The sequence below is a fragment of the Anarhichas minor genome, unplaced genomic scaffold (assembly GCF_050575085.1).
Source record: "Anarhichas minor isolate MPS153535 unplaced genomic scaffold, ASM5057508v1 ptg000062l, whole genome shotgun sequence".
Lineage (NCBI taxonomy): Eukaryota > Metazoa > Chordata > Actinopteri > Perciformes > Anarhichadidae > Anarhichas > Anarhichas minor.
Genome location: NW_027466508.1, coordinates 9,848,155 through 9,871,082, shown reverse-complemented (window position 1 = coordinate 9,871,082; position 22,928 = coordinate 9,848,155). Strand labels below are relative to the sequence as shown.

The window sequence follows — 22,928 nt, the reverse complement described above, 5'->3', positions numbered from 1 at the left end:
AATAGACACAAAAATGTGAAAGACAACCAAAGTTTGGATTCTTGGTTTTATTGAAGCCAGGGGTCTGATGAACATTTTCCTTATCTTTGTCGGCGTAAGAAGAGAGAATCCACACGGCAGCTTAAAGGCTACAGAAATGTGTTAAAAGTCATACAATCAAACTTCTGAATTAATTCAGGACACAAAAATGCAGCCAGCCATGTGCTTACAATGTGTTGCTATCCGGAATACAAAAGGACTGGAAGCAGAAGCCCACAGTCTCACATAGATGGAGGCTGTCAATAGTGGTCGAAGGCAATTCAGTTAGGATGTGAGGAGGCAGTTGCTTTCAACTGACGTTTGGGTACAAAAGTTACAACTGTTCATTATTCAATAATGGGAGCGACATCCAACCGTTACAAAGAGCGAGTGCAACTTTGAAGCCAAGCAGCATGAGAGCACTTCATTCCACTCGGCTAAACGCCAAATTTAACAAGTGTGGCCATGTTATATGAAATATGATGTATAATGATATGACGTATCCGTGTGGTCAATCAGGTTAGGGTGGCATTTCAAAACTATTTTAAACAGAAGGTGTCTATGGGCAAAGCCGTATTTGACAACACAAAGAAAACATGCCTAATCAGGATGTAAACATAAACAAGCGGAGGTTTCATGGGCAAAAAGGTAAAACCTGAAAATGAACAGACATTTATTTGGTTTATCTATTTAACAACATCTTTAAAACATCCCTAGCAAAGGTGTTATGACGATTTCAAAAGGATTGATCAAATGTACAAAATCACCAGCAGAAAGCAGTTATTCCATAGTTAACCACCAGGGGCACCTTCCATAACTTAAGCAGCAAATGCAGATAAATAATGCAGTTTTACTGTGTAGATTAACTTCTAGGTTCATTACTAAATGTTCTAAAAAAAGGCAAGGCAAAAAGAAAAATATGTAGTCTGCATCTTAAACTGTAGCAACAGGGAATTGATACAAGTGTCCAAGGAAAAGTGCTTATTTCAACATGCGGCGGTGCTGCTGCTGCTCCTGGCTGTCATTAAATTGTGCTTCATCCACTTGGGCAACAGACCCTCAGGCGCACCCACCCACCCACCCACCCACAAAACAAAGTAAACCAAAGCAAAAATAAAAACAAGAGTGTCAATATGATCAAAAGTAAATCCAGAACAGATGTGTAGCATCATTTTGATAACAAATCAAATTGTGCATCAAGTTAACTGTACAGCAATATGGTCCTGTGGTTATTCCCTTACAGAGCAAATATAAAGAGAAACCCTAACTGCATTTGTAGACAGACCAATTCAGAGAATTTACCATAATCTACTGTACACAGTTACGGTATTTGTTTTCCTTTGACTCGTGAAACCCCAGATATGGTTGAGTGGAGCAAGGCATTGCTACCATGTTTATCGGGTGTTACTCAAAACAAGAGTTCATAGGCAGGTCTGAAGTTTGGAATGCAAGGGTGGGACAAACAATGGCCACTGGTTAATCTTATGGATGAATATCAACTATAAAAGCAGACAATAGTGACTAATATGCATCTTTGGTTCCATGTCCCAATTCACTCCAGTTTTCGTTTTTTTGCCATTGTTTGAACAGCAAATAGCTGCTCTCTTCACACTCGTCATTAGTTCTGCGAATGCTGCTGAACACTTTCCATAAGATTAAGTAGGGCCTTGCATACAGTTAATGATAATGTACACTTAATTCATTTTGATTTGATAATGGTGTCATGAAACCATAAATATTAGATTACTGGATATGGTGCAGCATAATGTATAATTAGTTTTTAAAGGAAATAAACTACAGAACACAACGACGCAACCCTTTAAGGACACACAAATGAATTAGAAGCATTCCTGTGAAGGCAGGGTGCCCAGTGTGACTGTTAGCTGTAAATTGAAAGGCAAAGGTCATTATGTGAAACGGGCACTGAAAGAGACCGAACAAAAAGACCTGACTGGACAAACAGGTGCCACCACGGGGATGTGTCTCTACAGCTACTGCATGTAGAAACTGGGAATGTTTTTAACTGACATGTGAAGTACAGTGTGAATAAAACATGTGGAACCAGAAGGAGGAGCGTGCCGAAGGAAACAATATCTCATCGTGTGTCTTTTAAACCACCAAAGCGAGTCGTTTAAACCACAGTAAGCGTTCTCCTGGGGGATCCAAAAGTTCCATCATGTGGTTTCTTGTTAATATCAGCAGCCTGTACAGTTTGTATGAAGGCATTCAATCTATAGCGCTATTGAATACTATCAACTAGGCCACAGAAATCATTTTTTTCCTTCTGAAAAATAACAGACCACAGGCTTGTTGTACATTAACAAAAATGTACAACGAAAATAAATTATTTGGAGGACAAGAAATGGACAAAAACCTTTTAGCTGATGGTGCTACGGTGCATTTCCTCTTGTGTAGACGAGCACCTCCACTATGACACAAACCGCTAACTGTGCGAGGCACTTGGGAGTTATAGTAGGAAAGATGCTGCCCAACCCCATCCCCAAATATACACACCTGTAGCTAAAGGTCTCTTTGCAACCTCTAAGCCCATCAAATCTCAAATAGTCTCATTTAGTCAAACAAGCGATTTCATAATTTGGACAGAATTGCATTTTATACAAAAATCAAAGTTAACCTGAATCGTTTCTTTTTGTGTATATATTTACAGAATCCTTCGAGATGAGTAGGGCAAATGATATGATATCAGCGATTTGGACTTGTATTAGTGTCATGACGTCAGTGGAATTTTTAACACGTTTAAGCGATACAGATGAATGCTTCCTTAACCCGATAAATGGTGCACAAAATAAAAGAAAAAGGAGCTTTGTATCAATACATCAGTATCATATCCAACATTGTTTTACATACTACCTATGTTTGCATGTATTTCAATTACTTTTATCAATGAATATATTTCAAAGTTAAATACCTTTCCAATCACAACCAAATTCCTTCCGTGAGATAAGCTGAACCACATGACCAGTATGTTTCCCCTCTTTAACCCATGAACAGGGGGTGTTTCACCCCAGAGACTGGGGGGGCCTGCCGGGAGTGTGCACTCATTTCTGTAAAACGACATCCCTCACAGAAGAACATTTACAGTGGAAGAGGACAGAAATAAAGCCAAGCCATCAGCACGTATCATCTCATTAAACACCTCCATCTCTGCTCTCCTCCCATTTCACCAGAACACCAAAACATCTGGTAGCATCTGAAACTCATTTTGGTGAAACCACCGTGTGTGCTGACTGATATAGACATTGGGAATTTGGTCAATTTTGTATGCTCACATGTACATGTATATTTCCAGAGTATTGACGCAGTGGGCGACGCAGCGGTATTTGTTGCCTTCACGCTTCGTTCTCGGTCGGCGCTGGTATGTTGTTCGTTGAAACCATGGAGTCTTGTTTGCGAGTCATCCGGTCCAACTCCGCCTGGACGTCAGTCAAACCCGGCTTCTGCCCTTGGAAAAAAATAAAACAGGAGACAAAATCCAAAAGTAATCTCCTGTAGCCTCTGTGTGTGTTCATTAAACCGTTCTTCTATGGCCAGCAAGCAGATGGATGGGGATTGATGCTGATGGGGTGCCATGCTGGAGTTTGGCGGCTCGCTGCCACAGTTAACACTCATGCAAAACTAATCATAAGACAAAAGGAACATGTACTCATGCATTATCCTTTCAGCGGGGCCTTAATAAAGAAAACAGTGCTCATCGCTGGGAGAGGAAGTGGTCCCAGTCGGAAAGATGAGTTCTGCAATGTCTCACCGGTTACATTCAGTCATTTCACAAAACAAACAGTATTTGACTTTGTTGTATTTACCTGATATAACAAAGTCAAATTTAAAAAAAACACATACGCTGGAGCTGAAAATAAGAACGGTTGACATGCAAAACAGCTGAGGTTACTCAAGCTAAAATAATGAGTTGAGCAAGAGAGCAAAGGGATATGACGTGGAGTGAGAGACATTCATGTTATAGGGGCACTTAAGGTAGAAAAAAATTCTCTACCTCTCTCTACCTCTCTCTACCTCCAGACAGCAAAGTGGTCAACAGAAGGCCCCGTTTCTAACTCTCCACTTGTCTTGACTTAGGTGTGCATGAAGCCCATGCTCGGAGATGGCTCTAAATACTAAGGATGCTAACAGATCTGATAAAGGGACAACTGTTAACCTGTGTGGAGGAAGGTTTAAAACTACTCAAGGTGTCGGGACGGAGGTGAGGTAGCAGTGACCTTCTCAGCCACACTCACGGGAGATGCGAGCGAAGGAGGTGAGGAAGAGACGTGAGGAGAGAGGAGTCAAGACGTGGACGTTTGAGGCAAATTTGAAGAAATTTCCTCCAGGCATTCCTGAGATACTGCGTTCACGAGAATGGACCGGACGAATGGACGGACAACATGAAATAATAATGCCGATGGCCAAGGCGGTCGCCTGCACGGAGGCATGAATAGTGAGGCGGTTCACTGAGATCAGAGCTGAGAGCACTGGAATGAGAGATTGTACCTGTTTTCTTGGCGGACCCTTGGACTCCAGCTCCTACTGCTCCACTTCCTGGGCTCCCCGGGCTCCCCGGTGCTCCGGTCTTTTTACTCAACAGGCTGTTGAAGAAGTTAGCCAGCACTCCTTCATTGGCAGCCCCCGCTGCAGGAGAAACATGGGCTTTAAAATCACATCTGCATTTAGGAAACCCTCTTTTTCTGGGGAAAATTCAAGTCAAATATAACAATACTAAGGAGTTTTTAGTAGATTGTACATATTGTTACTTGATAATAGCCATCACCCACCATATACTTAATCATTGAGTTTATAGTTACCTTCTCCACACTGAGAATACCGAGAACACAGGCTACATATTAACAGATCATCCTGCTTTAATGCCCAACATATCATAATGTTATGATTCCAGATTAGCAGTCTGGGATATCTTTAGTTAATAGATATACATCTTAAATATCTATTGTTCCTGCCACGTATAATGACCTTGTTGCAAAATAAGGCCACATCTTCATCTTGCAAATTCAACGACAAAATCCCTATGAAGGGGTTGTGTCGTGCACTCTGGTGTGTGTGTGTGTGTGTAATCCATCTCTAAAATCACACGGGCTTTACAAACTGCAGTAGTAAAGCATATGACACCTTAAATTTTAGGATTCTGATAAGGAAACACTCATCAAAACATCCTTTGTCAGGAAAGAAAATGTGTTGATAAACTTGCTACAAACACAGAGAACTTTAAAAATCCAATTAACTCCACTAACAATTCCCAACATCAATAGGCAAGGGTTAACTGACCCTCTATTAAATCTGGCTGAACACACTTTCTAGTTGGAATGCACTTCTGCACTTAATGGAGGCGAGAAAGTCAATATTTCTGCTTAAGGGATTCCTTTTAGACGTTACCTCTTTGGGGCAATATTGCCACAGTCAGCACAGTTTTTTGCAGGGGTCAAAACATTGGTTTCAATAAATGTGGATGATTCTCAATGATCAGATATATATAAAAAAAAAAAAAAGTGTGTTTGTAGAGCTCCTACCCTTCATGTTCGGGTCAGGCTTTTTGACAGCAGCCATTGGTGAGGCGCTGGTCGCGTTGGATTGGCCGCTGCGACCCGCAGGCCTGGGAGACCCTGAGGCCGTCCGTCCTGGAGACTCCTGCAACACAGAAACCGGGTCAAAGCTGTGGTCACAAACAAATAACCCGGTTCGTCTAGTCGGGAGAAAAAAGTGTTCTGTGCAAAAACATTTGAATGAATCCATCAATCATCAACAATCCCCATTGAGGGATGTTAAAACCGTACCGTCGCTCCTCTTGTTGGTGTGGCCGGCTGCTTCGATAACAAAGACTGTAGAGAAAAAAAAGACACAAAGTGAATTCAACAAAAATGGTTGACTCATTTTGCATTTCTGGAAAGCTAATTATATTCACCAGTGTTTCTGTTGCATCCGTTTATATCCCTGATGCAGAACTAAAAATGCACTACAGGAATGCTGTTTTGGGCTTTTCTTGTGACTACAACTGCATTTCATTGTGTTGTACAACGACAATACATTAACCTTGAACCTACTAACATACATAATTACACCATCTCATTTTTGAAAACTACAACTTCTGTCAGATGAGCTGTACTTAGATATAGAGGGGCGGTCAGTGCAGATACAAGTACAATTTGGAAGAAATCTCAACAAACAATTCTCTAACTTCTCTAACAAAACTGAAGCCTCAGCTGAGTGTTTTTTTGTTTGATTGCGTTCCTGGTTCATTTGTTTACAAAATAGGAAGTGAAGGCAGTGTGACTTGTCATGTGGAAGTTTCAGATGTTCACCACAACACGAGTACAGTATAGAAATTTGTTCAATAGTGAAAATGGCAGTTCAGGATGCCACTTAAATCAAACAAACTGACTGGTTCTTGTATCTAGCTGTTCACTAAATTTCAGCCTAATTCTTTGGTATTATATTTCATTTTAGATATCTTTGTAGACAGACATCATGAAATATGCAAAACAGACCGACACTTACCTGTTGTTTCATCAGGAATACCTGCTCATCCTCTGCATTGATCTCTTTTTCATGAACCAGCTGTGAAGAAGAGCAAAGGAGAACGCATGCAGTTATGCAACTGTGGGTTGTAAAGTCATTATCTAAAGTTCACCTTTGCTCACTACATTGCCATTACCTTTCGTACTGGCGGCTTCGTGATAAAATCTTCAAACGGAGCCTCGGGTCTGACTGTTGATAGGTTTTCATGCAAAATCCCAATTTTCTTCTCATTATCCCATCCAGATGGACTGAAAGACAAGACCGTTCCAATTACAGCAGGTGCAATGATGTAAACTCTGTTAAGAGTATTTCCTTGGAAGAAAACTGATTTATAGAATATGATTCACAACAAATACAGAAAGAAAAATTACCCAAATGTTACAATAACGTCAGACAGACAAAAAAAATAAAAAAATAGAAGAATCGCGATAAACTCAATAAACTAGTGCATCTCTATCTTCACTCACATGAACACTGCATCCTTCTCCACCACTAAGGCCGGTGTGGTGAACTGGAACTCGTACATCTTATGAACTATATATTTGTAAAGCAGATCCATGTTCTTCTCCTCTTTGACTGAAGTGTAGATCAGGCCAGCTCCATCTGGTTCATTCCATTAAGGCAACAATTGTCGAGGTAATCACATAGATGATGGACTTATTGATGATAATCAACAAAATATGGGTCATTTGAAAAAAAAACAACAACATTTCTCTCAAGAACAACAAACAATTATAGATAAAAAGGATACACTGTAAGCAAAATTGCCTAATGTGGGACTGGATGAAATCGAAGTGCTCTTCTCTGTAGTCGTGCTCCTTCTCTAGTACGCTGACTGCGTCACACTGAAGGACATAAGATTGAGAGGGAAAGAGATACATATTTTAATGACCGACATCAAAATGGCAGCATTCACAAATATGAACAAGGTTGCTGCTCTCTGCATCAGTCAATTCTGTAATGACGGAGTCTTCTCTCTTCGTCATACCACACCGACAGAGAGAGGCACACAGGAGCAATACACAAACCCATATGCTCCCCTTCAAAGGCTTGTGTTCCAACAGTTGTTTTTTTTAAGTGCACAGGGAAATACAGCTCAACATTTTAACAGAGCAGTTGTGTTGTTGTTGTTGTTGTTGTTTTTGATATTAGTCTGCCTGGTGATAATCATTTGGCCACCCACAGAAAGTAGAGCTGGTGCTGAGGACAGTGACGGCAGATGACTGAGGGAGGAGGAGTTGGTGGTGATTGGAAGGATGGACACCTCCACAACTATTTCTGCTCGGAGCAGAGATTTCCGTGCGCGGTGGTGTGGCAATGACAAGCACTGAAATACAGTACTTCCTGTCCGTGGGTCAGTAGTGAAGCTTCCATGATTATTCATGACAGAAGGTGATGTTCAGAAGAAGACCGACAGCAGTTTGAATAGTTTTAAACAGCAAATACTGGTCTCGAACAATGACTTTTTTCTGCCAAGTTGAATGCTTTTTCTCTTATACGGGCTGGACAGAGGCACATTCACCATTTTCTTGTCACGGGTAGCATGTGAAGCTCTGCTGATAAATACACTGTGTGTTTCAGCAGTAGTCTTTGACTGGAGGGTTAACAAGCAAGTATAATGACAGCGTTTTATTAGAGGAGACGATCTCACAAATTACAACATTATAAAGCACACACAGAAGTTCATAGGGTCTGAGCCCAAATGTGCTCTGTTCATCATGGAGGCAATTAAAGAACCCATTAGAGGAAACCAGCAGTGAGAACAGCATTAAAGGCTTTCTGTTCAGGGTGCAACGCATAAAACGTACAGATCGGATCGGATCAGCAGAAGAGAAAAAAGGGGGCAAATGTAACTTTTTTGCCGATCATTGATGATCCATATGGGCAGATACAAATCGTGTTGTTGTTTGTTGTTGTTGTTGTTTTTTATAGCAGCTACTATGCGTTACCCCTACTGCAGAAGTGTGGCTGCAAAAGCTAGAAAAGCAGAGCCAAGGGTGGAAGGGGAGTTTAGAGAGGCTACGTCATGGCCGCAGGTGGCTCGAAACAGATGGTCCGAAAGAGGTTCCGGAAAACTATGGAGCGGTTGATCTCAAATTGATCACAAATGTACATTACATGATTAAAAAATGAAAAATAAGATTTACAAAGTCCAATTGGAAGGCGACGTTGAACAAATCGCATTTACATTTACCAGCAGAGGAACTCCACCACGTAGCGGTAGCTTATTTAAACCAGTGTTCATTTTGCCATTTTAGATTTAGTCTTCATGATTTGAAGCTGGACACCATGGTTCATTAGGCAAAAATAGACGATACAATAAGTATCCTTTCTAAAAAACTAAGTTGTGGAGGCTGCAGGTGTGACTTACGGGAAGTTGCAATTTTCAAGTAGTCGGCGTGGTTCACCGATTTAATGCTTTATGACAACTGCCATAAGTATTAGGATTTGAAGGATGTATGTTGGTAGTATTATTCAGAGAACTAGCAAACGCCCTACATTAGATACAAGTACCTTTTGAAAAACTTTGATAAAACCTTTTAAAAAAAAAAACTCTTATAGCGACACCAAAACATTAGTTGTCTCTCGATAGAGTCCATGGCTTCACATAGGACAATTGGGGCTGTAAGAAGAATTTACCTTTGTGCAAACTATTAGCACTGGAATGCCCAGGTTGTGTGTGAGCGTGTTGTCCCCAAGTGGTAGCACAACAGCCTCGTCTTCCCCTGCTGTCGGGGCCCGTCTCTGTGGAGAGGATGGGGGGGCATCCTCCGGTTCTGTGTACTCTTGGAACACTTTCACCACTAGCGGAGACACAAAGGGAGCAAACGGTAAGAATTCAGACAATTTGAAAGCTGAAAAAGTTATTGTGGTCTCCACTTAGTATCTCTGTACATGTCATTTTTTGGAGGTGCACATCATCTTTGGGAGGACCTTTCGTAAAGTTACGTAACCATTCGTAGCCTTTGCTTTAACACTGATGCAGAACTATAAACTTGCTTTTATAGAATGGTGTTAATCGTTGTGCTCAGCCTTAAACTATGTCTCTGGGATTAGAGATGAGATTATCATAGGGTTAACTTAAATGCATTGCACTTAATTGGCAAAATAAAATAGGACTACTCCTGCCCAATGAATGATGAAGAAGATTCCAAATGTAAATACACATCTAGCAAATCACTACCGTTACAGGTCCTGTCTAGTTTTGTATGATTGGACGGAATCTTTACTATCACACCATAGACCTCAGGTGAATTACATGGCATCCTTCACCTTCCTGTTGTGCTGTCCAGACAATTGCAGCGCTGTATGAGTTGGTGATTTTGTGTGCGTGTGTGTGTGTCGGCTGGGGGGTTATATGCAGGAAGCTTTGGCCTACTTCCTCAGGAGCTTCGGAAATGTAGTTGGGCCACAAAGCCAGATTGACTTGCTGTTTTGAGCCATCTCCTTGACTTCCAAACATGGGACTTGGTAGATGGGGAGAGGACTGGAGTTACAAGCAATCTAAAGGGGAACCCTCCTGGATTACACAAATCCAGTGCACAGCACAGCACAGATAGAATCTGTACACCAGGAATTTAAAATGCTGATTTGACACCATCCAAAATGTTTCACTTTTCAGTTGAAGTTTGTCTACAGATGACAGCTAAACCTAGTTTGACAAAAAATTAAATGACACCTACAAATGTCATTTACTGTATATACATACTTTCATCTAATCCTTTTCTAATGCCGAGACATTACGCTTTACACGGGATCTGCTGAGCTAAGACGTGGCAGGAGATTTATTGAATGAAAACAGACAAGAGAAAAGAAAACAAAGCATAAAATAGGAGCAGCTACTAGCAAAAAAAAAAAAAAAAAAAAAAAAGAAAGAGACAAAGAGGTCTTATGGGACAAAGTCTATCTGTCCACAAATAAAGGTGCGGTCAAAATACATCGGCACACATAATCGAGAGCTGCTAAGCCTTCACTAAATTAAAAAGAATGACATGCATCAATCCTTGAGATCCAATAGGTATATATCCATTTCTTGGAAGATGTCAGTGAGCTCAAAGCTTAAGTTTAGCTACAAATAAAGGGTGTCATTTACGGTCAACTAAATGTCAAATAAGTAAATTTGGTCTCACTGGCTATTGTAAGAGAAGCCAAAGTATTACATCAGTCTTAATCTTTGTCCTGGTTATGTTGTTGGCTCATGACTAAAACGTTTTTACAGGTGTCAGAATACTTGTTTCCTTTAATAAAAAAGTGAAACAGACCTAAAGGGAAAACAAAATAGCCTCAATGTTTGCCTTCACACCATTCCCAGATACTGTAGGGAAAAGAAAAGTCCCCGTGTTGTCACCAAGTGATGTATTTTTCATTTCAAGGCATTGTGCAGGCAGCAATAGCTTGGTCCTGTAATTCAACTTGAGACGACTCCAGCAGGCAGACTACTTCAGTTACAGCATAACAGGAGACAGAATGTCCGGCCCACTGACTGACTTCAGACTCAGTTTTCTCTGACGCTGCTGTTGGAGGGGAGGGAACCATGATGCAAGATGCCTGCAAGACTCCCTGGACAAGAGCACACACACTTCCAGTCTGTCTGTCAGACGCTCATATCTACAAATATGTAAATCTGACTAGGTCTCACCAATCTGCTGCTGACATCACAAATGACATGTTGGAAGGTACTTTATGTTGATGATATGTCTCAGCTGAACTGGAAATCTGACCATGTCAAAAGGCCAAAGAGAAGAAGTAGTAGAAGGGAACTCTAGAAAAACTAAAAAAACTAAAATGTACCAAATTGTGAAGATTTCTACAGTAAACACTACGATAGCAAATTTACAACTGTAATGTGTGCTCAAGCCGGCATCTATTGATAGCTATAATGTATACATTTCCTTTCTACTGCATTTTATAATCAATTTCAACGACGCCAAACTAATAAGCCACTTGAACTTAAACAAGTCAGTAAAGCAAGTTGAAAATGTGGACCCATTCAAAGTCACAACACTTTTGTTTGCTTTTGTCATCACTTGGCTACCAGCTTCCCTTTTCTTTTTCACGTTTGCCAGCAGACTTGATACCAGTTATCACTGTGTTAGCATGTTAAATGCTGGAAACATTTTTAGACCCGTTTTGTCAAACTCATCTGAAATCATTAAACAGTTTGACTTCGTTGTGAAAAGTCATTTCAGACTCGTAAAAACAGCAGCAAGCAGGGTTTGGTGGCGGACACGAACCTTCTGTGAAACCCTGCAGGCTGAAATATCTTGCAACCTCCAAAAGCATTTTCCCCAAACACAAAAGAACCGTTCATAAGTGAGAGATAACCAGTTCTAAAATCAACAGGAGTGCATCACACACACATTGATCTGCAGAACTCGCCTACAGCCAGAACACACAGCTGAGGATCATGGGCCTCTCTGATGATGACCTAGAAACATCCATGACAATGTGAAATGTTACACAGTGCTTGAACTTCCATGCTACGCAGCTACCAATGTCTCTTTTCCCCCCCTTGTAGCCAGACAGCAAGGATCTTATTATGGAAGACTCCCATTGATTCCAACCTGGGGTGCTTCACGCAGTGCGGTTTCCTTTAAACCCTCTACCTAGACATATAATTCAACAATATGTATGCTTTTTATTTTTGCATGTTGAGACATAAGATGACAAATCACCAAATTGTATCAGTCTTAACAAACTGACTGCTTTAACGAAAGAAAGACCCGTTTGGAATTACGAGATTCGCTGCCAACATTTGACCACTTCATCAATCAAATTCAATCTTCAGTCTTATTACCTCCATGTTCATTTTACTCTGGACAACTACTCCACCAGGGAACAGGCTACCGACATGACAACAATGTACATATTCTAAACTCTGAGATTTTAGCTATAACCCAGACTTCTAGAAGTTGGCGCATGGTTGTCCAGCTAGAGCCAGCAGAAAAACACTCTACAACAAACTAAGCTACATTTTCAAAATAAAAGCCTTGATGATGTTTCATTTTGATACCATCCACGATACAAGTCACATATGAGCAGATTAAGTCATAAAACATTACTTACTTTTCTGCTCCATTTCTCTCATGTCCTCTGGAGACATCTTTAGCTTGTCAACATGGTCACGTAGCACACTGGCCCACTTCTTCAGTGACTCCATAATGGTCCAGGGCCGTGACATATCCGCAACAAACACAGCTAGACAGTCAGGTAGTGACTGAGCTGAAACCGCAAACTTAAGTAGGCCTTTGTGGTATAGGTCTCCATCCAGGATCCACACATTGCAGCGAGTAGGATCTGCAAAAGGAAAACCGAATACTAGTTTAATACAAACAATCTTATCATTGCTCTCTAAACTACTGCTATTTTGTAAAGGCTGTAAAACAAACACGAGTGAAGCTACAGCAGGTAAACTCACCATCTCTGTCTTCATCATGGACATTTAAGTACAGATACTCCAGTCCCCTGCCTCTCTTGTTGTGATCCGTTCCTTGAAGTTTAGCCATAAGTGCTGTTTTTCCGGATCCATCCTCACCTGTAAGACATTTTGTTCATCAGCTTACATATGATGTTATCCATTATTATTAGTAGCAGTCATAATAGTGTTCAATATATATCATTATAGACATTTTCCAATGATAATGTATGTGATGTGGCAAGAAATCATCACTCCGACTTCCTGCCTATACACAGACATCTTGACTTTACCACCTTTCCACCTCAAATGCAATCATGATCTCATGACCGTCAGTGGCTCACACAAATATTTTTGGTCAATAGCACTATTTCTCACATTTGTGGAAAGCCAACTCAAATAAGTATGTCCCCACACAGGAAGACCTCTCTGTAAACACAGCTGAAAGAGCGGACTGTTTGAAAAGTCAGAGCGGTTTTAATTTGCAATCATTAGCTTTTGTGAGATCAGTGTGGTTGTGCAGCCCACTCCCCTCAGGGTTGACCACTAAAAATACACTGCAAAAACAGACTTTCACACGTGCAAGAAGTTGTGCTTACCAAATATCAGGATATTTTTTCCCGATGGCAACTTTGAACTCGATGTAGTTGAAACTTCACTCAGTATTGAGGTCCTACAAGAAACAACAAGACAGATATTGAGGAAACATAGAGATGACCGTTAGATTTGACAGTCAAGTGACACAATGACAGCTCGCTATCTCAAAACATAAGTTCCTACCAAAACGGTAAAGTTAATTGGTCAGCTAACGTTACATAGCTTAACTACTACGTGTATGGTTCAAGATGATTATTCAGTCAGCTAGCCCAGTGATGTGTCCACCACAACACAACAGGAAATGATAAGTCATGTCCACTGATATAACGTTGGCGAGGGTTCTCAAAACATGCAACCTCACAAGCTTGAGCCTCATGACAGTAACATTACGAGCCCTTGTGATACGCGATGACTAAAGACAACAGTATGTTTCTGCATAACGTTACTCGAGTCGTGTATGGTATTGTGACGTTAGCTTGTTGAGGTTCCTGTTAGCTTCTCGTATCCTGCATTAAGAAGCTAGTATGTAGGTGTTGTCTTGACATTCACTTGTCAACCCCCCTGATACTATGAAAGGCTCCTTCAAACGTTTCGTTGATTCAAAGACATTCCTTGTATTTGGAAAGCACGCCAACACGGACAACCTTGGCTAACGTTAACCACTAAGTAGTCCACTTCGGTGACGTTAGCTGAGCAGCTAACACAAGTAACGTTAGCACACTGACCGCCCTGCTTCGGCTGGTGCTAATGTTACTGCTAGCCGGGGCCGGTGTTTGATTGTGAGCGTCAGTGACAAAGCAGAACCATAACGGTTGTGTTTTTCACAGAAAGGCCTCGGCAGACATGAAGTCGTTCAAACAATAAAAAAAACTTGCCATAGGTTTTGTCCTTCTTCCTCTTCGTTGTTATTGTCGGCTGCGCCCGGGAGCTGTTTCTCCAGAACGGGAGCCATCTTCTCTTTCTATAACCACAAAGGCAAGGCCCTGCTGCTGCTTGGGCACCACCACTAGCACCGCCTTCATCCAAGCAAGCCAAGGGTGCGTTGCATTCATTGACTGCTACGCCGCGCAGGGGTGGGTGCACATCTAACTGCACATTTCTAAAGTAGCAATACAGTTTCGTTATTTTTCTCCTTGATGATTACCATAAACATGCATTTTTACATATGTGATAAGTATATGTGAATAAAGTACTAATCTGTGTGGTTCAAACGTGAGTTCATACTGTCAAGCACTTCTGGTCACATGCCAATAAGTGATGTCATTGCAGGTTTTCCCCCTTTAACAGCTGATGGAGAACACTGTGTGACATCAACAATGGACTTGTGGCGAGGTTCAACGTGCTTAAAGCCAATAGAATATTTAGCCAATAGCATTTTTCTGTGGTGCGTGATCCAGTGTGGTTTTAACTTTTCAATTGACCCTAGAAACTTACAGGAATTTTACACAGTTCGAAATGTTCGTTCTCCAAGTATGTCAGGTGTTAGATGGCTATTACCTTTTATTCAAAGCCGTTGCATGGAGAAAAAACGAGCGATCCTCTTTGCACTAGCGCCACAATCAATCCATAAGTCAATTTTTTATTAAATCACCTCAGGCAGTGAACTCTGGAACTCTGGAACCTGGTCACCTTATTATTCAATAGCATCCCTTGGATTAAGATGTATAACAGATATAAAGTGAACCAATTAATTTGGTAACCATCATACATTTGGTGATAAATTAAATCCATTCTGAATCAACCTTTAGCATCTCAAAATTAGGCTCTGTGGTATATGCATTTTCATTCATATTTCATACTATTCATACTCTTGTGAGATATGTCTCCATTAGAGGGTGCTGTTTTTCTCTGAAACTGAATATGTAGAAATTATAACCAAACCATTTCAAGCACCTCTCCTCCCTTTTCTTCCAATGGCTAATATTTTACACATTTTAACTGCCATCATATTCATGGAGAAAATCTATAACTTCCCTTTATTTGAGTTTTATGGCATTTATTTATCAAGAATTATGAAAGATCAAATTATTTAGAATTAAATGCAGATATCCACAAACAGCTTTTATTTAATCATTGGAAAACCAATTCTGCATCAGGTCAAAATTACAAATGGATGTGGGTTGATGTGCAGGTGTCATACATTGATTTCTAATACTTTAACATTGCACCTATTATGCTTTTGTGTATCACCTTGGTCTTGTTAACACTGCTGACATTTTCCGTTGGTGAACCACAGTATGCGTCACAGTTAACAACTAAATAGCGTCTCTAATGACGAGCAATAAGTGTGACTTTCAACAACTGTGCTCAAAATCATTCATTTCAGGCCATTTCATAAATGTTTTGAGAGTTTTGTTGAAAACAGTGTGTGACGCTCTATTGAATGACTTTGGGAAATTGGCTGTGAATTCTGAAGTAAAATTTCTGAAATCAGATTATTGACAGTTCATTCATTCATAAAATATGTGAAAGCCTCAACACAGTGATTCTTGCACATTCCTGCACACACAAAGCTATTGACTCGTAGCAGGTTGTCGCACCCAACACCTGTTTCTTTATTTCTCCACATCTTCAGTCTTTAGGTCAGTCTAGGCCAAAAGGCCCAGGACTGGTAGACAGAGATTTGGACATTTTCATGAAAGCTCTGGGGGATTTTCCAAGGCCTTCCCAGTCTGTGAGTCCTCTGTCTATGTGGAGCAGTGTGGTTGGCTGGAGTGGTGTTATACTCCTGGGAATGCATTCCAGAGCTTTTGCATCATGTGAAATTCAGCCTTTACTGCCCCTTTGTCACTTTAGCTCTGCTACCAGCAGGGAAAACAAACAAGTTGGATCTTATGACAGATAGAAACAAGAATTTAGTGGATCAACTATAAAACAGAAATCAGTTTTTTTCTTCAACATTGCTGTGACAGTCAGTTTATTTTTTAGTTTTTTTTAGATATTTTCTTACACTCCATTTTTTTTGTGGTGACATACTGAATGAACCAGGAATATTTAATTTATCATCAACAGAGATATTTGCATATAACATTGAAATTGGTTAATTTTTACATCTAAACGGTTTATCGTGTATCATTGATCTTGATGCACATCAAGGTTTCTTCACAGGTGCTATGCTATGGACTCTTGTAACAGGAGAGGGTGCTGTCTCCTCAATAATATTGTGTGTTTTGCATTAATACAACATGAGTGATACATATTTTTTATTAAAAATCCCTTAAAATAACAGTCTCTGAAATCATTTCGATGTAGGCTATCACATCCTGGAGTTGAACATATATTCTGTCTGAGTAAATCTGTGTTAAATGAAAACATATATAAAATGTCATGAAATATCTATATCTATATATATATATATATATATATCATATCTATTTTCATGTACTGACATGCATTCCTTGCTTTAATGTCTTTTGAGTGTATACATATAAAGTAACCACTATTCTTTAAATTGTATTAAAATCTCCTAAGAAATCACTCTCAACGATGCCAGGATTCCAGTTTCACAAGGAAGAACTGTGTTTGTGTGAGTAAAGGAGACATCTTGCCTTTCTTTTCACAGTGGAAACAAATAGATCACTGTTGGAAGAGATATGAGATGTTTTATATTGTTGGAGAAAGATAAAATGTCTTCATTATTTGATTAGTATACACATTATCTGATAGTCTTCAATGGTTTTCATATGCCTCAACCTGGCGGTGTGTCAGTGACATGGTGCCTCGGTCAAACTGTTGAAGAAGACAACATGTTCACCTGGAAGGGCCAGTTGTTGAATTTCATTAAGTCTCACCCCGGACCAACTTGTCCTATAACACATGGAAGGCAAATAGCAACGTGGCGCAATGCATCAAAATACTTCACAACATTAGAGTGAACCTTTGGTCCTCCACAAGAACTGTACATTAATTTAAAGCCAGGCATGGGATTGCACATACTATAAATACTTTACACAGCCTGTTCCTTTAATTTATAATGTTGCATGATTTAGATGAGTTATTCAGAAGCCCACACCAAAGTTCATATATCAACAGTTTACCACAGCTCAAGAATAAACCACATTTTGCAAGCATGTATATTCAATTCAATACTTTTAAACCAAATAAAATTGGTTTGCTTTATATTTTACTAACAATTCTTCAAAACGTGTTTTGCTCTTTTTCAAGGTTGCTTTGTATGACGTAACTAGAGATGAGCGTGCATGTAACAAGAGAAGGGAGAAAACATCAAGGAATCGCTGTAATTTTCTTTTGGCGAGTAATCACCGTGTGTGTGTGTGTGTGCGCGCGCGCGCTGCATAATGACTTTACTGGCATAATGCCTCGGCCTCCTATGCATAATTTATATTATAGCTATTATACTCCTGTGGGGAGCGGACTAACATGAAATCCTACGGCAATATTCTTTCGCAAAGCAAGAGCAGAGCAGAAATGGACATTTTACAACGTAAAATTAGCGCAAGTCTGCTCACAATTACCCCCAGTCCGCAGATGTATTTACGCAACAGAGAAAAATGCTCTGAAGTGGGTGTGTGCGGGAGAGGAGGGGTTAAATATTGGGAGGGTATAGATTGCAGAGGGGGCAGGGGTGGGCTGGATTGTGATAGCGACAGATGTCTAGAAAACTGTAAAGGAGGCACTCCTCAGTTCCTACACAGTCCCAGACTGCACCTCGGAGGCAGGGGCGGAATCTGCAGCTGTCAGGTTTACCTCCATAATCACATCCAGCCGGAGCCTGGAAAAGAAGGCCAAGTGATCACTTTCGAGGAATACAGGTCGGTCTAATGCAGAGCACTGCTTCAGTTTTTTAATGCTTTATTTTTTCAGTTTCAGTTTCAAGTGTAGGATCTATGTTCCGTGGGTAAAATGAAAAAAAAGAGAAGTGAGTGAGAAAGACAGATGCCTTTGAGCAGCAGCTTACCCATTGTTCTCTCTCTTTGTCTTTCTCCTATTATCCAAATTTGCATAATAGAACATTTCAAGACTTGCATAATGAAGGCAGGCTTTTTTTTTTCTCTCTTTCCCGTTCTAAGAGGTCGGATTTGATTTAGTGCGTCTTCTGAGGTAGCTGTTTTTTTTCAGGCCTGGCTATTTAAAAAATAACTGGGATAAAGAAAAGCGCAAAACAAAGTTATGAAGTTGTGGTCCTCATTATGTATTTACGCGTGACTGTGGTGAATTTCGTTTTATTTTGCATGGTCGTGTGAGTAGGCTACGACGTTTTCAAATGCTCGTGAACAAAAAGGGCAGAGCAGCTGAGAGAAGCAGCGGTGGGCGGGTTGAAATGGGGGATGGAGACCCCTCTACAGCGTTTATCACTCCAGTGTTCATGGCCACTGTAGTGTAATTCCCCTGTACAGTATAGCCTAGGCGTATATCCCCCACTATTGCACATATTATCATCAGTGTTTGCTGGCAATTAAGCCCATTCACATTACTTTTTGTCAGTGAGTCTACTGGTGAGGAATCCATCCTTTGTTACCGACCGGCACATGCTGCCGTACCTCTGCGTGTCTTTATCTTTCTAATTGTGTGTGATAAAGCTTTGTGTGGACGGTACATTTACGTATTTACTCTGAAAGTCGCGTGGAAAAATATCCACGATGATTTGATCTCAAAATATTCGGGCTTTCTCCTTAAATTGTACATTTTTGCTTTATGTGATTTTTAGGCCAGCGGCACCAAGAAGAATTGGCAAAAAAATAGGCAAGTTAGAAATCAATCACATAAATAGATAACGCCTGATTAGTTAGCAGTAGGTCCAACAGCAGAATTCTGTCTCCGTTGTTGCAGATATAATGACATGTTCATTTTACTGTAGATTGGTGTAACGGATAGCTTGTATCCCATTATGGTATATGGCGCATCCTGTCTTGATTGCTCCATTGCAGCACTATGGACAGTTCCCAGGTTGTTCCTACCTTCCGAGGCATTAAAAGTCCTGCTTGTAACATTTTGGACATAATCGCCTATTTTCAGCTTTTCTTGGAATAGCCTCTCTCCAACCGAAATAGATAAACTAATCAGGCTGTGGCATTTAAAATAAATGTAACCTGTAATCTCATCTGTTTAAGGGCTCTCTTGTTTTTAAACAGGTTGATTTGTTCAGCATCAGCTGAAACATTATCAGTAAGATAAATTTAAACTTCCAGTTCTCTATTCTGTCACTGAAAGGAAGCTCCATTATGTTGCAATCAGAAACTCTTCCTCTATGGCCACAGCAGTGTTGACACATTCACACAAAGAACTAGTTGTACAACTAGCTAGTAAATGTTTGCTGTATTCACATATATCTTGTATGTGAATGTAACTGCAGGTTGTGAATTGCATATGTGAACTATGTAGTTTGTAGCTTGTCATGCGGAAAGAGGAACAGTTGTACATCTACAGCATAATGTTCAACTAAGAGTTGTGGGCTCATTTGGCATTGAGCCTTACCCAACATTCCTGAAAGGGTAGGGGCTCTGTTGAGCTGTCTGATCTAAGTAAGGTTCCAATACATTTACATTTGTGTTCTCGCCAAACTGTTTGGCTGAGAGTAGTTTCCGAATTAAACTTCTAGTTCACTTCAAGACAATAGACTTCTCTCAATGCTCCTTTCTGACAAAACATTGTTACATTTGAAGGAACTAAGTCAAACTCACGCTGAATTTTGGAAAGTATGACAAAATACATTCCTAATGTTCACATGTTGTGTATACATTTTTACAACCTAAGAAGTACCTCAGTAAAGTAGGATCATGTCAGTGCTTGGGTGGCATAGTTGTTCATTGGTTAGCGCCGTTACCTCACAACATGCTTTAACCCAGCCAGCAAGGCCCCTTTTAAACAATGTTTTATCTCTCATATTAAAATACACCTTCATCTATACTTGTTCCTAGGAGACATCATGGGAGGCAAACTGAGCAGGAAGAGGAAAGGATATGATGTGAGCGATCCCAAAGAGACGAAGGATGAGTCCACAGCGACTGCTGCTGGTGCAGAGGAGTCTGCTAAATTGGAGGACGGAGCCCCGCCCACAGAAGCTAAAGTGACAACTGAGGCAGGCAATGTGGTAAAGGAAGCTGTGGGGTCAGCTGTGGCAGCAGTAACTGAAGCTGTAAAGGCTCCAGAAGAGCCCAAATCTGCACCTCCAGAGGAACCAGATCCAGAGGAGGCAGCTCCTGCAGCTCAAGAGGATGCAGCTCCTGCAGCAGAAGAACCAGATCATGCAATAGAAGAACCAGCTCCTGCAGCAGAAGAACCAGCTCCTGCAGTAGAAGAACAAGCTCCTGCAGCAGAAGAACCAGCTCCTGCAGTAGGAGAACAAGCTCCTGCAGCAGAAGAACCAGCTCCTGCAGTAGGAGAACAAGCTCCTGCAGCAGAAGAACCAGCTCCTGCAGTAGGAGAACAAGCTCCTGCAGCAGAAGAACCAGCTCCTGCAGTAGAAGAACAAGCTCCTGCAGCAGAAGAGCCACCCCCTGCAGTAGAAGAACAAGCTCCTTCAGCAGAAGAACCACCTTCTGCAGAAGAGAAGGCAGCTCCAGTAGCACAAGAACCAGCTGCAGCAGTACAGGAACCAGCTCCACCAGCAGGGAAACCAGCTGCAGCAGTAGAGGAACCTGTTATAGCAATAGAGGAACCAGCTGCAGCAGCAGTGGAGTCAGCCTCAGTAGTAGAGGAACAGGCAACAGTAGAGCTCCCAGAGGCTACAGCAGCAGCAGCAGAGGAACCTGTGCCAATTGAGGTTGAGTCTGAAGCTGCATCTGAAGAGCTCCTTGTAGAAGAACCTGCTTTAGCTGTAGAAATTGTTAAAGAGCCAGAGGTTGTTCCCGTCACCACAGAGGAAGCACCCAAGGACCAAGAGCCAGAGCCCATCCCAGAGACTGTTACTGAGCCAGAAGCCACTTTGGAGGAGACAGTGGTCCCTGCTGCTGTCCCTGAACCCGAGCCAGTGGCTGAGCAAGCTGCAGAGCCAGTGCTGGAGCAAGCCCTAGTACCAGAGCTGGCAGCAGAGTTTGAGTCAGAGCCACAGCAAGTATCAGTGGAAGCATCCGAGCCACAACCTGAACCAGAGCAAGCACCAGAGCCAGAGCTTGAACAATCACCAGAGCCAGAACCAGAGCAAGTACTACAGCCAGAGCCTGAGCAGGTGGCTGATGCAATGAAATCTGCAGCAGAGGAACAAGTAAAAGAAGTTGCGCCGGAACCAATTGTAGCCACATCTGAGGTTACTCAACTTGAGAATGAGGAAGCGGAATTAGCTGAGGTCTTGGAGACTGCAGCAGAGGAGGTACCCGCTGAATATCAGCCTGTAGTAGAGGAATCAGTTGCAACAGAAGCCCCCAGCACTGAGGCAGCAGCTGAGCCAGAAGCAGCAGAACCTGTCCCTGAGATTGTCATCTCAGAGTCTGTCTCTGCCAGTGAAATTACGGCTGAGTCCGAAGAGGTAGCTGAGGCCTCTGTGAAAGAGGTGCCTTGCCCAGAGCCTGAGGTAGAAAGCAAGATGGAAAATGGAGATATAGGGAGCCCTTCTGGTGCAAAGGATGTGGCAGAAGTAGATGCATTTCCAGCTGTGAATGGAGAGTGCACACATTCTGCTGCCACACAGATAGAGGAATGTGTTAATGGTAATGAAAAGCCAGAGGAGATGCCGATCAAGGAGCAGAGTGACTTTGAACTGAAAAAGGAGGTGAACCTGAGCGGGGACGTGCAGGAAGTTCCCGATGCAGTCTCTGACATGGCAGAGGGCCTCAGCACTGAGATCACTCAGGCAGTCTGAAAAAGAAGCCATCTTTAAAATCAATGTGAATTCAGTTTAATCCTCCGATGGTGCGAGAAAGCCATCAAGGTATCACAAACACAGCTAGGCTTTGTGGAATGCTGTAACCACTGCAATGTCTATGGTGGTAACTCAGGCAAAAGGAAGTTTTCTTTCGAGAAACCAAAAATGAAATGCAACCACTTCAGGATAGAAAGAGACAGAGAGAGAGAGAAATAGGAAGAGAGATGGAAGTGCAGAGAGGAAACTTGAGTTTGGAATAGGAGGGTGAGTGCAGACGGAGAGTGCAACTGGACAGCAGAGCAAAAATATTGGGCAGCAAATATGATGTTAATAATGAATGGAAGGAATAAATCTGTCTTTGTGTGAGCGCCCAATGAATATTACAGAGTGGTTTTTTGGAACAGCATTCATTATTCGTATATTATCTGATTTAGAATGTCATATCCTTTCTATTACTGTATGCAGAGACATGACATAAACGTTTGGCCTTTTATAATAATGGTACCTGTGAGGACTGTTTTAAATTGATTGTTCGGAATAGAGAATAAAAAGAGATTGTTATAGCCTACAGTGATCTTCCTTTCTTTTCACGCATTC

The 22,928-nt window shown here is 41.3% G+C and overlaps 2 protein-coding genes across 3 annotated transcripts; one reads left to right on the top strand and one right to left on the bottom strand.

Moving 5' to 3' along the window:
- Positions 1-32: 32 nt before the first annotated feature.
- Positions 33-14,602, bottom strand: dync1li2 (dynein, cytoplasmic 1, light intermediate chain 2). Of its 2 annotated transcripts, none has more exons than XM_076077648.1 (13): positions 14,446-14,602; positions 13,573-13,646; positions 12,977-13,093; positions 12,625-12,855; positions 9,199-9,362; positions 7,310-7,403; positions 7,026-7,161; positions 6,695-6,806; positions 6,538-6,597; positions 5,817-5,861; positions 5,553-5,670; positions 4,522-4,659; positions 33-3,481 (listed from the first exon to the last, which is right to left on the bottom strand). In XM_076077648.1, the coding sequence occupies exons 1-13, from the start codon at positions 14,520-14,522 to the stop codon at positions 3,369-3,371; spliced, it is 1,479 nt and encodes a 492-aa protein (XP_075933763.1). In that variant the 5' UTR covers positions 14,523-14,602; the 3' UTR covers positions 33-3,368. The 2 variants fall into 2 exon arrangements, with proteins under 2 accessions (XP_075933763.1, XP_075933764.1); XM_076077649.1 differs by having other exon boundaries at positions 33-3,476.
- Positions 14,603-18,193: 3,591 nt separating this feature from the next.
- Positions 18,194-22,899, top strand: LOC142933632 (uncharacterized). Its single transcript, XM_076077790.1, has 2 exons — positions 18,194-18,342; positions 20,449-22,899. Exon 2 carries the CDS (start codon positions 20,457-20,459, stop codon positions 22,326-22,328), a length of 1,872 nt encoding a protein of 623 aa, XP_075933905.1. The 5' UTR covers positions 18,194-18,342; positions 20,449-20,456; the 3' UTR covers positions 22,329-22,899.
- Positions 22,900-22,928: the final 29 nt, after the last annotated feature.